General features: G+C 42.0%; 1 protein-coding gene across 6 annotated transcripts in view; it reads left to right on the forward strand.

Annotated features, from left to right (window-relative positions):
• Positions 1-14,993, forward strand: part of REEP1 (receptor accessory protein 1) — a 123,552-nt gene that overhangs the window by 79,176 nt on the left and 29,383 nt on the right. For all 6 annotated transcript variants that reach the window (XM_019631508.1, XM_019631512.1, XM_019631509.1 and 3 more), the window contains exons 3-5: positions 2,780-2,856; positions 6,721-6,841; positions 9,839-9,952. In XM_019631508.1, coding sequence (XP_019487053.1) covers positions 2,780-2,856; positions 6,721-6,841; positions 9,839-9,952 — 312 coding nt within the window. The remainder of the gene's footprint in view (positions 1-2,779; positions 2,857-6,720; positions 6,842-9,838; positions 9,953-14,993) is intronic.

A 14,993-nucleotide genomic window follows, 5' to 3' on the forward strand; every position in this document is an offset into this window, starting at 1 on the left:
GTTTCAAATTTGCTATGAATGTTTTACCATGATCAAATATCATCATAAAAAAATAATAGATATTTCCATTTTGGAGAAAGAAGTCCATACCCAAAAAGGATCAGTATGAACTTACCGTCCAGGTTATCCTAGGCCAAAGACCAGACCTGAACACCACTTCTCTGAATCCTGTTTTGGGTCAATGGCTTTAATGACCTTAGTATGTAGTTTTTCCCCCGCTTTCTCCTCCACTGGGAGAAATAGATGTCTAAGCCACATTGGGAAGAAATGTAGATTACCTAATTTAATATGCTTGTACCATCTGCATTGCCCTGCACTCAAACAACTGACTCAGGACAGGGCTGAGTCTCCAGGAGTAGAGAAGGAACTCTGCCGAGGCATCCTTTGTCTCTCCCAGGGGCTGGCACTAGAAGTCAGACCCCATTTTTTGCAGACCTACATTGAGAGGCCCCTCTGTGTCCCATGGAGATGAGGGTAATAGGCCAGGACCAGTGAAAACTATGTAGTAGATTTAACAGCATGGCGAACTCATGTCCTCTAGTTTTCCCTCTTCCAATGTCTTCAGTCTGGTGCTGGGTGGCCTCCTGCTGTCCTCCTGTCCCTTCTCATAAACAACAGGGAGGAACAGTGTTAGTCTTATGAGCACTGGGAATATGGGCATTTCAGCCTTGTTGCTTTGGGCTAAATAGAAATGCTCTCTGATGATGAATGTGCCCCCTACCTGGTAGCTGGAATATGTCCTTATCCATGGCCCTGAAATTTTAGAGTTTCATACTTACTAAGTGCTCAACAACCATTTGTAGGGTTGATTTGATTTGGGAGGTGTATTAGTTTTCTATTACTGCTGTAACAAATTGCCACAAATTCAGCAGCTTAAAACAATGGAAATTTATTATTTCACAGTTTCTGTGAGTCAGAAGTCCAGGTAAAATCAACTGAATCCTCTGCTCAGAACCTCACAAGGCCAAAGTCAGGGTGTGGACTGCCAGGGCTCTTCATCTGCAGGCTCTGGGGGAGACCCCACTTCCAGGCTTATTTATGTTGTTGGCAGTTCCTTGTGGCTGTAAGACTGAGGCCCCCATTTCCTTGACACGTGCCACCCCCTTTATCTGCAAGCCAACATTGGCATGTCAAATCCTTCTCATGCTTTGAATGTCTGTCTTCTGCTACCAGCCAGAGAAACACCTGCTTTTGCTTTTAAGGGATCGTGTAATTAGATTAATAATCCAATAATCCAGTACAATCTTCCCTATCTTAAAGTCAGCTGATAAATAACCTTAATTACATCTGTAAAATCCCTTTTTCCATGTTAAGAGAACATATTTATAGGAGTAACATCAGGACGAGAAGGTCATGGGACCATGATCTTCCTACTGCAGATTGGTGTATTTGGAGCATGTACACTGGTCTGTGTAGAATCACCCTCTCTTCCTGATCCACATAGAGGCTTCATCTAGTTCCTCTTAGCTGCAGCTGTCCAGGCAATTCCTGGGTGGAAAGTGAGGGCCACTTGGCCCTTTCCTGGCACTCTGAGCTCCACTTCTTTAGGAAAGAGGTTCCTTGGGAATGTTCCCTACCTGCTTTTGCCCGCAGCCTGGTCATGCCCTCAGCCTGCTTTCTCTTTTTCTACCAACCTGCAGTATTACAGGTTATAGTCTTCTTCTGGGACAATCTTCCCTCTCCTTCCTCCCTCTTGTCCTGGGAATGGGCACAGGACAGGCTATCAGACAGACAAACAGCCCTGTGTCCCTTCCAGGGACATGGACATCAGTTCGGCAGCTCTGTGCTCTCTTTATAATAAAAAAGGAAAGCTTCTGTCCTAAAATGGACCTTCTGGCATCCTAGAAGCACCTTTAACTTTTGTTTACTTCTGGGATTGGAGATGGCCCCTCATATTTATGTTGTCCGTCACTCTTCCCCTATCCCCATTTTCCTCTTCCCACCCCTCCCCTAGGGCAGTGCCCTCTACATAGTTAGCTTTTTAAAAACTTTCTATCTTGACAAAAACAGGAATTGTATAATATATGGTCCTAGAAGAGGTAGGATGGTGGCTTGTTTCACAATTCGTGTAGGTGATTTCATTTACTTTTTAAAAAATTATAAAATACTACATGCACATGCAAAAAATAATTGAAACACACTAAAAAGTAAGTGCCCTCCTAGTCTCCCTCCCCAGAGGTACCACTGTTAAAAGTTACATGCGTTTTCTTCCAGAAATTTTCTATACCCATTAATTGCATGTATTTTCANCTGGAGGAGACAGGCAGTGGAAATGGAAATGGATGGTCATGTAGGAGAGATTTTTTTTTAAAGATCTAGTTTCTACAAGAGACTGTGGGGTTTTCCCACAGGACAGAATTCTTAGGTGGCCAGTGAGGATTACCACCATTCCATCTCAGAGAGTCTGGCCTTGTTAAAGTTCATTATGGGGTGTGTCTTTGTGAAGGCCTGGAGAGGTTACTCAGCTGGTATTAGTCTTGGAAAAATGACCCAACTGAATCCTCAGTCACTCCTGGTCTGCAGGTCTCCCTGGCTCACATGAAGGCTTTTGAAGATCACCCAGGGTCTCCTTTGACCACCTTAAGCATGGATCAGTTGTGGAAACAGCCTGTTTGCCTCCAGCCCCACAGTCTGGAACTAGAGTGGAATTAGACATGAGCTGAGGAAGGAGAAGGGGTTACAAATGCAGGATACACCGCCTGGGCCTTTTCTTCTTGATGTTGGGCAGCCATTTATCCTTGACCTTCTCTACTAGCTTTGTTGCTTTTTTGTTCAACAGGTCAAGTGGATGATGTACTGGATTATATTTGCACTTTTCACCACAGCAGAGACATTCACTGACATCTTTCTTTGTTGGTAAGTACTCCAAGAACTGGGACTTTTCAAGGGAAGATGTTGCCTAGTGTCAGGGGAGAGGTGGGAAAGGTCTAACAGCAGTCTCAAACTTTAATTCAGAACAAAGAAGCAGGGGCTTGGATGTTAACTGGAATATTTTTAGTAAATTAGTCTATAAAGTTGTTCTTCAAGTAAATATTTATTGAATGACCTTATAAGAGCAGGTTTTGTTCTTCTGATATAATGATATAATGGTGGACAAGATAAACACAATTCCTCATCAAATGGAATTGATAAATATTCATATGTTAAAAGAAAGAAAAAGTACACAAAACTGTGCAATAAAACTTGAGTTTCCCTTCCACACTTTCACTCTCACTATAACTACTATTCACCATAACTACAGTTGTATATACTGTACTTAAAAAAATTGTGTGTGTATATATACATATCAACATGAATATATCTATTTTTTAATGGCCATATAGAATTTTGTGGTATAAATGGGCCATAATTTATTTAATAAATCCCCTTTTGATAGATAATGTTTTTTTATAAACAGTGAAGCAATGGAGTAAAAATCATCAGCTAGTTTTATGTATTGATATATTGTGTCTTCTTAGGTGCAAGAGGCACAAATAATATATAGTATCCTGTTTCTATTTAAAGGGACTGAGTTATCTGTGCACATGTGACTGTATACTGAAAGTGTAGAAAATACCCATCAGTTAACCAAGCTTATTTCCACAACTTCAGATCATGGGACTGGTTTCAAATTTGCTATGAATGTTTTACCATGATCAAATATCATCATAAAAAAATAATAGATATTTCCATTTTGGAGAAAGAAGTCCATACCCAAATTCATGTAGGTGATTTCATTTACTTTTTAAAAAATTATAAAATACTACATGCACATGCAAAAAATAATTGAAACACACTAAAAAGTAAGTCCCCTCCTAGTCTCCCTCCCCAGAGGTACCACTGTTAAAAGTTACATGCGTTTTCTTCCAGAAATTTTCTATACCCATTAATTGCATGTATTTTCAACAGTTTCTTTGCTTGCCCAACCCCCTTAGAAAACATTTACCCCTCTGGAGTGTGAAGGGGTTATATTGGAAAGGTGGGGAGACTACAACTGCCCCAGGCAGCTCAGTCTTGTGTACACGCCTTAGGAGTTATGGAGGAAACGTGGTAGGTGCATCTGGCCTTTTCTCCTCAAAGACTAGGATCCTAGAGGTCAGGACCATTCGAGGTCATATCCTCACGGAATGAACAGGGTTCGTCTCCACTTCTTGGGTGAATGAAGGCTGGGATGGTGGTAGGTTGGCTGGAAACAGACTTGGTTGGTGATGATTTTGTTGGGAGAACCAAGAGACCCCAAGGCCTTTGGGAAACATAGGGTCTGAATGGCTCGACCTGGAGACTCTTATGTGTATGATCCCTGGCAAGGTTCTGGTCCTGGTGTGATGATTCCACAGGCAGTTTAAGATAATCCCCAAGGTATCCTGTTAAGTGTGTATGTGTGTGGTGGTGGGAAACAAAGTATAGGAGGGGAGTATAGAAAGTGACTGTGTGTGTATATGGAGTGTTAAGGGAGTCACATATACCCACATGATTATATTTCTTAGCCCTACTCTCCTTCTGGAAGGATACTCAAGAAACTGATGATAGTTTTGCTTTTGGGAAAGGGACTCGGGTCTGAGATGAAAAGGACATACTTTGCTGTATGTCTTGCGGACATTTAGAAGTTTTAAACTATATGCATGTGTTACCTATTTTTTAAAAATATATCTTTTACATAATAAACGAAAGAGTGCAGTGTAACAGTTCCTGTTGGGATTATCTGTGCATCTTGTGTTGATGTCGGAACTTGCCAGATTCATTTGTTTTCCTTAGGGCTGAAAAATACTTGTTTTCAAGACAAAATTTCCTCTCTTAATAATCACCAGGGTGTTCAGATGTGGGAGAATCATGCCCCCGTTCCTTCAGCACCATCTCTGTTCTGTCAAGATTACGCTGTCTTGACATGAAAGTGTCCTATAGTTGCTGAGGGAATATTTAGGAAGAGTCGGCCAGAGGCAGACGGCCAGGGACCAGGGGACCTCAATGAGGAATGAGTGGGTAGCGCTTCTGACCTGGGGTCTGTGTGAGAGTTAAAGGTTCTGAAATGACTTGCTAGAAATTGCTGTTTATTTTTGGCTCCCTCATCTGGGAGGATGCCTGGAAGGAAGTGATTTTTCTGATACCTCAGACTAGCACAGGTGTCGCTTTTCCCTTAAAGAATCACGTTTTAAGGCACCCTTAAAATCAGGTACAGTAAGACTCACAGACATGGAAGTGACTGTCATGAAGGAAGAGGTTTGTCATACTCAGCGATCTCCAGAGAGAGGCACAGTGTGCCATGCAGCGCCACACGGGGAAGCACGGAGGCCATCCCCAAGCCGAGGTGGAAAGTGTGGGTAAGAGCCTATACTGTGATTTCCATGGAACAGGCAAGGCAGGTTTAGAATTGGCTAGTCTGAATAATTTCAGTGGGCTCTGGGGTGTGGGGGCTGTCCCTGGTTGTCTGGTCTCCTATCCTGGGGCAATTAGGGCAGGTGGGTAGAGGCCCAGAGTGTGAGAGCGCAATAAAGGAGCTATTTGGGGCCTGTGAGCACTGGATTGGTTGGTTTGCATATGAAAGGAGCACTTACAGGTGAGTTGTGTACTATCTTTGGGAATTGGCTAACCCTGGGAAGGGCAGTCTCTTCAGAGTCAGCCAGGCCCAAGATGTCCAAGCATCAGAATAGAGAAAATATAAAGATATGGTTAATACATATCAGGACAACCAAATATGGTTGCACAGGTTATTCACGGCACAAGATATCTGGCCAAGGAGGAGAATGGGGCTGAAATTCAGATGAAGCCCTGTTGGTAATCCATGTGCTTGAAGGCCTGCATCCAGTTGAAGGGGCTGGCTTTTGCTGATGAGTACAAAGTCAGCAGGAGTTAGCAGAGGCCCAATGTGGCACTTGTCTCGGTTGCTGTTCTCTATTATTTGTGATTATTTGTTTAATCTCTGTTTGCCTGACTGGACCGTCAGTTCCAATGATGTCAGAATCTTGTCCGTGTTTCCCACTACACAGGGAGTTCTCAGAGGGCAGGGATTAGTCTTCTTTCCTCACCATTGTCTCCTCCGTGCTCAGCACAAGTTGCCACGTATAGGCACTGGGTAAGTGGGATGAATAAGTGAATGGTATACAGGACTTCAAACTCCAGAATTGTATGGTACCTGTGCCCCAAACTCTTCTTTCTTTTGACACCAAAAAGGTCAAGATCTGTTTGCCTGCCATTAACTTGAGTAGGGTGAGTCGTATCCTCTTTCCTGACAAGATTCAGGTTCCTGTCCCTGCTTCTTTGGGGGCTGAGAAGACTGCCAAGAAGGGGAGGCTTTTATTTTCAATCGGGAGATTCTTTGTCGGCTCTGCCCGGCGGCACAACCTCCAGATGTTTTTGTGCCTCCTTGGCCGCCAGTGAAGAGTGAATGACTGGGTGTGCAGGCTGGGGCTGGAGCGCCGGCTCCCACCTAAATGAGTTTAACCAGGCAGGAAGTGCCAGCTGTTGCCAGGCATGGGTGTAGGGTGATTGCTGGAAAGAACTTGGGATCCTGGCTTGCTTTGGCAACAAAAGAAAACACGAACCAACTTTCAAAAGAGGTTTTGGGCTGGAGCTGTGTGTGCGTGTCTGTGCGCACACACCTTCATGGGTAGGGAAAGGAGGAATCCAGGGGCCTTGCATCCATGTGCAAGCAGGAGAGGTGTCTATGTGGGCCCCGTCCTTCACAGGCCCAGGGCAGTGTTGCCAAGAACCTAATGGGAATGTATATTTCTCATCTCTCTCCAGGTTTCCATTCTATTATGAACTAAAAATAGCATTTGTAGCCTGGCTGCTATCTCCCTACACAAAAGGCTCCAGCCTCCTATACAGGAAGTTTGTACATCCCACGCTGTCTTCAAAAGAAAAGGTAATTTATGTTGTTCTGCCTTCGCTCCTTCCAGTGAGTGAAAATTTTAAAAAGTGCTAAATAGAAAGGGCAGATTACTTTATTGCAGGAGACCCTTCGTTGGCTCTTATTTGTCCCCAAGAAGTTGTTCCTTCTAATCTTTTTTTCAAGTGTATTTTTCTGACATGTTTAGAAATAGTTGTGAAGTTCTCCAAAAGATATTATTTGTCATTATTAATTGTAAAACATTTCCATAAATTGAAACCAAAGACAGAAAAGATTCACTCAGAATTCCACTTCCCGAAATGAATTTCCTTCCATCATGCTCAGCCTCTGTACTTTTGCAGATACGATTTTTACATAGACTATTAAAAAATACTTTAAAATTTTACCATAGAAAGGAAAACTGAAGCACAGAGAGATTAAATGACTTGAACTTGTACTCAGATAGCTACTAACAAAGACTAGATTATAATACATTTCTAGTACAATGTTTGCTTTATTGTGCAATGGTAAAATGTATGCTACCAATGAAATACCTGTTATTTTGGTAATTATCAGTTGGTAAGAATTAATGAGAATAGTCACAATAATTTGTTTGATGCTCTTTACCTTTTGTGTTTGTTTTGCTTCAAAGTACTTCACAAACATCCTTAAAATGAAAATGTAGATTTGTCTAATGTCAAAGATGGAAAAAATAAGACAGGGATAAATTGCAAGGAAGGATCAACAATAACTAAGAATTCAACTAAAAATTACTACTTATGTCTCTTGAAAAGACATATAATTCTAAACTACTTATACGATAATGTCACTATCTATAAAATTATTATTTTTTTTTACCCTTCAAGACTTTAATATATAAACAATCCATTATTCATTGTAGAAAAAATCAGGAAATACAGATAAGAAAAAAAAAAAAAAGAAAGAAAAAAACAACTACAATCTTACTAGCCAAAGATAACCAGAGTTAACATTTTGGTGCATATCCTTTCAGAAATATATTTATATATTTATATATATATGCATATATGTATGTATATATATATTAATATATGCATATACATATAAAATTATTTTTTGTTTAACATCTCGGCTGAACCTAGTTTGCCAAATTTGCTTTCAGTGATTGTTCCATTTTTAAAAGATTTGATGCAATAATGTATGCAAAGTTCATTAAAGTAAACATTACCTCTGTCTTACTAATTTGATAACTTTTTCAGTGCATAACACTCTATGTAACCTTTCTTTAAAATAAAATTTTAAGTGCATAAAAAAACTAAAAAACCAAAAATAACAACAGAAAAACTTAACATAGATACAACATTTGTATTCTGAGATTGTAAACATGGTTGCATGTAATTCATTTTTACTTGGTCTTCATAGTGATCCATGAAACCATTATGCATGGAGTTTAATTCCTTCTTTTGACTTATTATCTTAGAAAAAATTCCCGAGAGTGGCATTATTGCTTACAAATCATATATTTTATTAATTATATGAGTTTCTAAACTGATTATGTGATAGGATTCTTTAACATAAAATGGGAGCACTATGGGTGGCTTTATATTATATGTCTATTTGTATTATACCTGGAAGCTGATGACTTTGGACTTCTAGGGGAAGGCTTTGGGAAGCACATCAGTTGGAGGAGCAGGCTACTGTAGACATTTCTTAGAATCCCTTCAGAAGCTAGGACAGCTCTTTTGTCTCAGAAGAGTAGATTTTGAGAAACGCTGATTCCTTTCTTGACATCAAATCCCTATTCTTCCTACCTTCCTGTCCCTAAAGGCTGGGCTTAACCTGAAGCTCCCACTGTAATTTCCACTGATGCGAAGGTGACATCGATGGATGTCAAGAATCACTCCCAGAGTCAGTCAGGGGTCACAATGAAAGTTTCCTGTGGTGACTTCTTGGGGAAGCTTAAACAAGAAGCCAGCAGGGGCTGGGCTGCCCCACCCACCTGCATCCCTCAAAGTAAAGGACATGCACTAACGTGTGTAATTTCAAAGGAGACTGAGGTCAAATGTCATTGTCTTACTGAACTCTGAAATGAGCTGCTGTGGTTACACAACAGTTGTTATATATATAACAAAACAACCCAAAACAAATGAAAAGAATAAGCCAGAATTGATGCAAATTTGAACTAAACCAGTGTTTTACTTGGTTTTGGTCCTTAAAGGAGACCTTAATTCTTTTTCCCACTTCACCTTTACCTTGTGGTATGATGCTGGATGACTTCTGATTTCTGCTTTTATTTCATTATCTGCAAGACGATCTCCCTTATCAACAAAAGTAACACCTATCTCTTTCTGTGTCCTAATTCCTCCCATGGATATATACATGGGGAGCTATTTGGATATAGTATAAAATGGCTATACAATAACAGAGTTTTAGAGCTGCAAGGGCCCAACCCCCTGGAAATAAGGAAGATGACATTGGTTCTCACTTAGTGAAACCAGCCACTGTGTCAGATGCTTTACTGGAATGACCTCATATAATCGTCCTGTGCTCCATGAGCTAGGTGCTATCATTGTCCTCATTTTTCAGAAGACAGACCTGTGTGTAGAGACTAAGTACTTGCCAAGGTCTGACAGCCAGTTAGTGGCAGGTCTGATTTCGTTCTTGGCATTCTCCATACCCTAGGTGTCTTCAGTGTCTTAGAAAGTGACTGTGTGTAGAATGGCAGGATTGCCCACATTCAGGACTCCTTGGAGCCTCCCCAGAATGCTAGAGGACTTTAGGAATAATCCTAAGGTACTGCTTGAAGAAAACCTTCTTGGGTCAGTAAATTGCTGTTTTTTCAAAATTCCCCTTTCCATTCTCCTGTACCGCCTCTGTCTCTCGTCTCCCCTCCTGTCTATACCTACTCACCCACCCAAGGTGCCTATGACTTCAGCCCCTGCGAGAATCAGTGACTGGGCAAGGTGCCAAGCCCAGCCCCTCAGGAGAAGGGAGAAAGAAAGGAGATCTGTCTGAACCTCCCAGCTCAGTGTGCCTCGGTTTTTCCTTTGACAGGAAATTGATGATTGCCTAGTCCAAGCAAAAGACCGAAGTTATGATGCCCTAGTGCACTTCGGGAAGCGAGGCTTGAACGTGGCGGCCACAGCGGCGGTGATGGCTGCTTCCAAGGTACTGTGCCGTGGTTACCACGGCTGCCTGCGCGTCCCTCCAGCCTCTTCTGCGCATCATTTGTGCAACCCGCACAGAACAAGCTAAGGATGCATTAGTGGTTCCTTGTCCTTTTTGTGGTCCCTTTAAAAATCTAATGGAAAAAGTGGTGAATCTTGCCCCCCAGAAAATTAAGCATGCGTGTGCACGAATGCACACATGCGCGCACGCATATGGTGTGTGTGCAGTATTAAGATGTTTCCAGGGCCCCTGAAGCTCATCTGTGGGTCCTAGGTTAAGATCCTTTAAATTACTTGGAGCTTAGGCCTAGAAGAAATAGAAGAGGGAAGGAGAGGGAGGAGGAGCTTCTCTGCAGCTTCCCGGGGTGCACTGGGAGAGCCACCTAAACTTGAATGGACAGGTGGAGAGACTACTGAGTGAGGGGGTGGACTCCACACTCATGTGGCCCAGCAGACCCAGGGGAAGGAACCCAGGCTCCCAGAGTAAGTTGATGGCTCAGACACGGAGGATGATGATGTTGTAGCAGCAGCAACTAGAGGTGGAGGAGGTTTGAAATAAACACTGGTCTTGTGGGATATTGTGATGCAAGCCTTAACTTCCTTCTCTTTTCCATCCAGCCCTGTTCACGGGTCCTCTGTTTTCCTTCCTAGCTTCTTCCCACATCACATTCTCCTTGTCGTTGTGTCAGTTTCTCATTATGTACTCAGCCCTGAAAAATTAAATTGGTAGACATTTACTCCAGAGTAAATTCAGCAGATTGCCCTAGTGTTTCCTGGTGACAATCCCTTGCCCCAAATCCACATGTGGAGTAGGGGTCTACAGTCAGCTGGGGGTGGAGGAGAGGCAGTTATGCTAATATTTGGGAAACGCAATAGTTGAGAGGTGAATTGTATCAACAACAGGAAGCTATAAATCCTGGGTGGTGATGTGAGGGTTCATAGGAAAGAGGGGGTAGAATTGTGAAAGGGTTTGGAAGAGGGTGATTAATACAAATCTTGGTGCTCCATGGGCTCTGAGTAGATGGTGTGTGATGGAAGGTGCTGACAGCCAGCTGGATCAGGGGACTAAGCTGGATTTTCCGTGCCCTGAACCAGGGAGAAGCACATTAGGAGCAATTCTGGCAGCAAGATTTTAGCACCCAGGGCTGAGTGTGTGAAAATCACCTTCCACCTGATGTCAAGGAGTTCTTCAGACAAAGGCTGAGAGAGAGAGAGGAGAACCAAAAGGGAACGATTCTTATTTCAGAGAAGGACCAGCTCCTCCTGTCACACAGAATTCCTTACAGCTGGTGCTTGTAGGGGCCTTGCCCACCTTGGTACAATAGCTGCTGGCAAGGTGATGGGTCCCAGTGGGTATCTTTGGAGGTATCGACATAAGAAACATCCAAACCTGTAGAGAATTTTTATGAGTTTATTTGAGCCAAACTGACAATTGCCAGGAAGCAAAATCTCAATGGATTGAGAAAATGCTCCGGAGAATGGCAGTTTTGCAGCTTATTTTATACATTAGAATCCAAGTAGGAGGCATAAGGAGGGTTACATGAAATCTATTGGTGGTAGTTTAAGGGGGCAGAAGAAAGCAAAGCGGGGAAATCTTTGGGATTGGATAAAAGTAAAATGAAGAAACACTTCTGTTACATTGGTGGGCACAGGGTAGTTATAGTTCACATGTACAGCACATAGAGATTATATGCAGGGAACAAGATTACAATGAGGGGTTCTGTGGTTTCATGATCTGGTGCTGTGGTTGTGCCCTGAGGGGTCTGGAAAAGATTACTGACATTTCAAAGGTATGTTATCTTAGCTGAAAAAAGACAATAGACAGGCTCACTTAAGGTAAAGACTGACCTTTGTCAAGGAAGCTGCAGGCCTAGGACAGGACTAACCACCATGACCCGCTTTTAGTTAGGAATTTTTATGTTCAGACCAACCAATGTGGTTACTTTTGGCCTCTGAGTCTGTGAAGTCGGCCATGCTGGCCTCCCCTGAGCTTGTCAAGTTTAGTATGTGGCCCCTTTTTCATCCACAGAAGGGACATTCTGCTTTGGTGTCCCAAGGAGATGTATCAGGATTTACAGACAGCAGTGAATTCCAAGATCCTTCTGTTTGAGATGCAACCATTTTATGCTTTTTTGTTGTTGTTAGTTTCAGGTGTACAGAGCAATGTAATAGTTAGACATTTACACCCCTCACAAAGTGATAACCCCTCTCCCCCAGGCTACTACCCCTTTGACATCATATATAGCTGTTACAGTACCATTGACTATCGTCCTTATGCTATACTCCACCTCCCTTGAGCATATATATATACATATATATATATATATATATATATAAATATATATATATATAATTATAGTTGACATACAATATTATTCTACTTCAGCTTTAGGTGTACAGTGCGTTGGTCATGCATCTACAGAGTCTATGAAGTGTGTGCTTTTATTTTTAAACTGAAAGAAGAGAGAACTCAGAATTGCTAAATTCTGAATTATCAGGCCAATTTTACAACCTAAAGCTACAGAAACCTTCCCTCAGTCCCTCTCTTCACCCCATCTCCTCTGCTTCTGAAGCTTAAAGGAAGATGGGTTACTGCTTTTTACTCAGCTCAGTCATAGAGCATAAACGTGGTATATTTATCAGGGTGGCTCAGTATGGGTCACGTGGCCACTCGGCCCTGTGCATGTAAATTTTATTCTGACAGTAGTTTCATAGGGTCATCCTTTTCCAGGTCTGCCTCAAGCTGGAGCCTCCTGTCTCTTGATACCGTCTTGGCCAGTCACTGCAGCCCCTCTGGCCACCTGGGGACGGGGAAGCCCATGAGCCCAGGCCTCTAGCCGGGCGCCTACAACTAAATCTGAAGGACGCTCCAGAGAGTCCGAAACTTGCATCGGGAAAGAACTGCTCATTAGTTCTTACTCCTTGGACTAAAGTAGTGAGGGATGCCTGCTTCCTGCTCAATTTGGTTTCAGACGAGAAAATTTTCTGCCTTTTAGGGGCTTTGCTATTTCTCTCTAAATATAAATATCTTGAGAGAGAAAACAAATCTTCTCTTCCAAAAATAATGCCTTCTATTTTTGAAACAAATGTGTACTTAAAACAGAAAACAAAGACTAAAACTCATTCCAGTTTTGCTGAGGGATAAATCAGTGGTTTCCATAGCAACAATGGATCACTTCGGGCAGGGGTCAAAGGATGACGACGCAGTAGGTCCAAATCTAGCTTTTGTGTTCATGCCACCTGGGAAGCTTTGTTTTTCATTTTTAAATAGGTCCTTAGAGGTGCTGAAGCAGAATCTCAGGCAATTGGCCCATAAATCTCTATTTTTAACTAGTTCCCCACATGATTTTTAAACAGCCAGCTCTGTATGGATCACTGCCTGAGGCCCCATCCAAAACTATAAAAGCCTGGATGATTAGGGTTAAAACAGTTAACTTCTTTAACATTCCTGGAGTGCAGATTTAGCTCCTTAGAAGCATTAGCCTTGAGAATGAGAAAGTTGAACCTATACAACCTTGCTGATTACCCCCGGGGTCAAAACAATTTTGTGAATAAATAAATAAATAAATAAATAAATAAATAAATAAATAAATCATTAATTAACACCCTACCAAGTCACCTATGGCTAGGATGACCATATAAGTTAATGTCCAACCAGAACACATCTGAGAGTGAAAGGGGTGCTGTGATAATTATGCCGGGACAGCAGGTATAACCTAGGTCTGTCCCAAGCAAACCGGGTTTAATGGTCACCCTACTTGTGGCTCCATTTTCTCTCTCTCAGACCCTGCCTATCTCCTCCCAGAAAACACCCTCCACTCACAGATCAGTTCTCATTAAATCCCTGTCCCGCATTTAGCCAAATGGATGCAGGAGACAGTGTGAGGTAACCGAAAGACTCTCTTAGTTTGAACAGATTAAAAGGAGCCTGAGATCAGGTGACTGATGAAGGGGTTGCTCTTCACTTACCTTCTGCTGTTTTTTCCATCCTTTGATGGCTCCCTAGAAGGAAACTGCAGAGCTTAACAGGAAAAATAAAGGTCTTCTGGCTATACTTTTAGTTAATTCTTTTTTTTTTCTTATAACTTTGAGCCCTGAGCCCGTTCCCTAAAAAAACTAAATATTTGCAGGGGTTTTGCATCATCATGAAGTGTGAAGAAACTTTGTAAACCATAACATTGTGCAAATATAAGTTGTTATTAATGTTAATATTATCTTAGAACTGAGAAAGCCAAAACAAAAAAAATACACATGGCAGATTTCTCTCCAGGCCTGTTAATCCCCGTGGTCGAATCCCTACCCCCGAGGAATTATTGGTGCACCTTTTCTGTCAGTGAAAACTGCTCTATCTCCTTCCTGGGAACATACTTCTTTAGCACCTTCTAAGTTCCCTAGTCTCTTGGCTGCCTCCTTGTCTAGATTTAGCTGATTCCTAGCTAGTAATTCTACCCAGAGGGAAAATGGAGCCCCAGCTCTTGTTAAGACTAGAATTGGAAATCTCTCTTTTTAAAAATAATGCCCTAGAAATTCATTTATTAAGCAAAATACATTCTCACATGAAAGATAAACCAGAGTGAGAAAAACCAATCGATCAAAGTTTTAAAACTGTGAACTTTCCAGGCCACCTTGTTCCCCTTGAAACTTGAACAACATAGTAGGCCTCTTCTACCTGCCCAAGCCTCAGGCCTGATAAACCAACCTTGCTTTTCGTTGGTCTTATAACTTGAAAAATAATGCCGCTTTCCTTGCCCTGGGAGTCCTATCCTCAGAGCAGTTACTATGGTACCAATCCCGTTATTGGTACCTGGGTGAGACAGCTGCTCTAAGCAAAGCTGGCATTCTGTGAATTAGGGTTTCTTCTTCCCAAGATTGTGTGGGGGTTTCTTCCCCTGGAATCTAATATTCCCCACTGGATTGTCAGCTTCTGGAGATGAAGGGGTTCCAGATTCTTTTCTTTTTTTTTGCTTAGGAAAAAAACAAAACAAAACAATAAACCAAAGAGTGCCTATTTTACTGTTTTACGCTCATAGCTACTGGTTAAA

The sequence above is a fragment of the Hipposideros armiger genome, unplaced genomic scaffold (assembly GCF_001890085.2).
Source record: "Hipposideros armiger isolate ML-2016 unplaced genomic scaffold, ASM189008v1 scaffold_1003, whole genome shotgun sequence".
Lineage (NCBI taxonomy): Eukaryota > Metazoa > Chordata > Mammalia > Chiroptera > Hipposideridae > Hipposideros > Hipposideros armiger.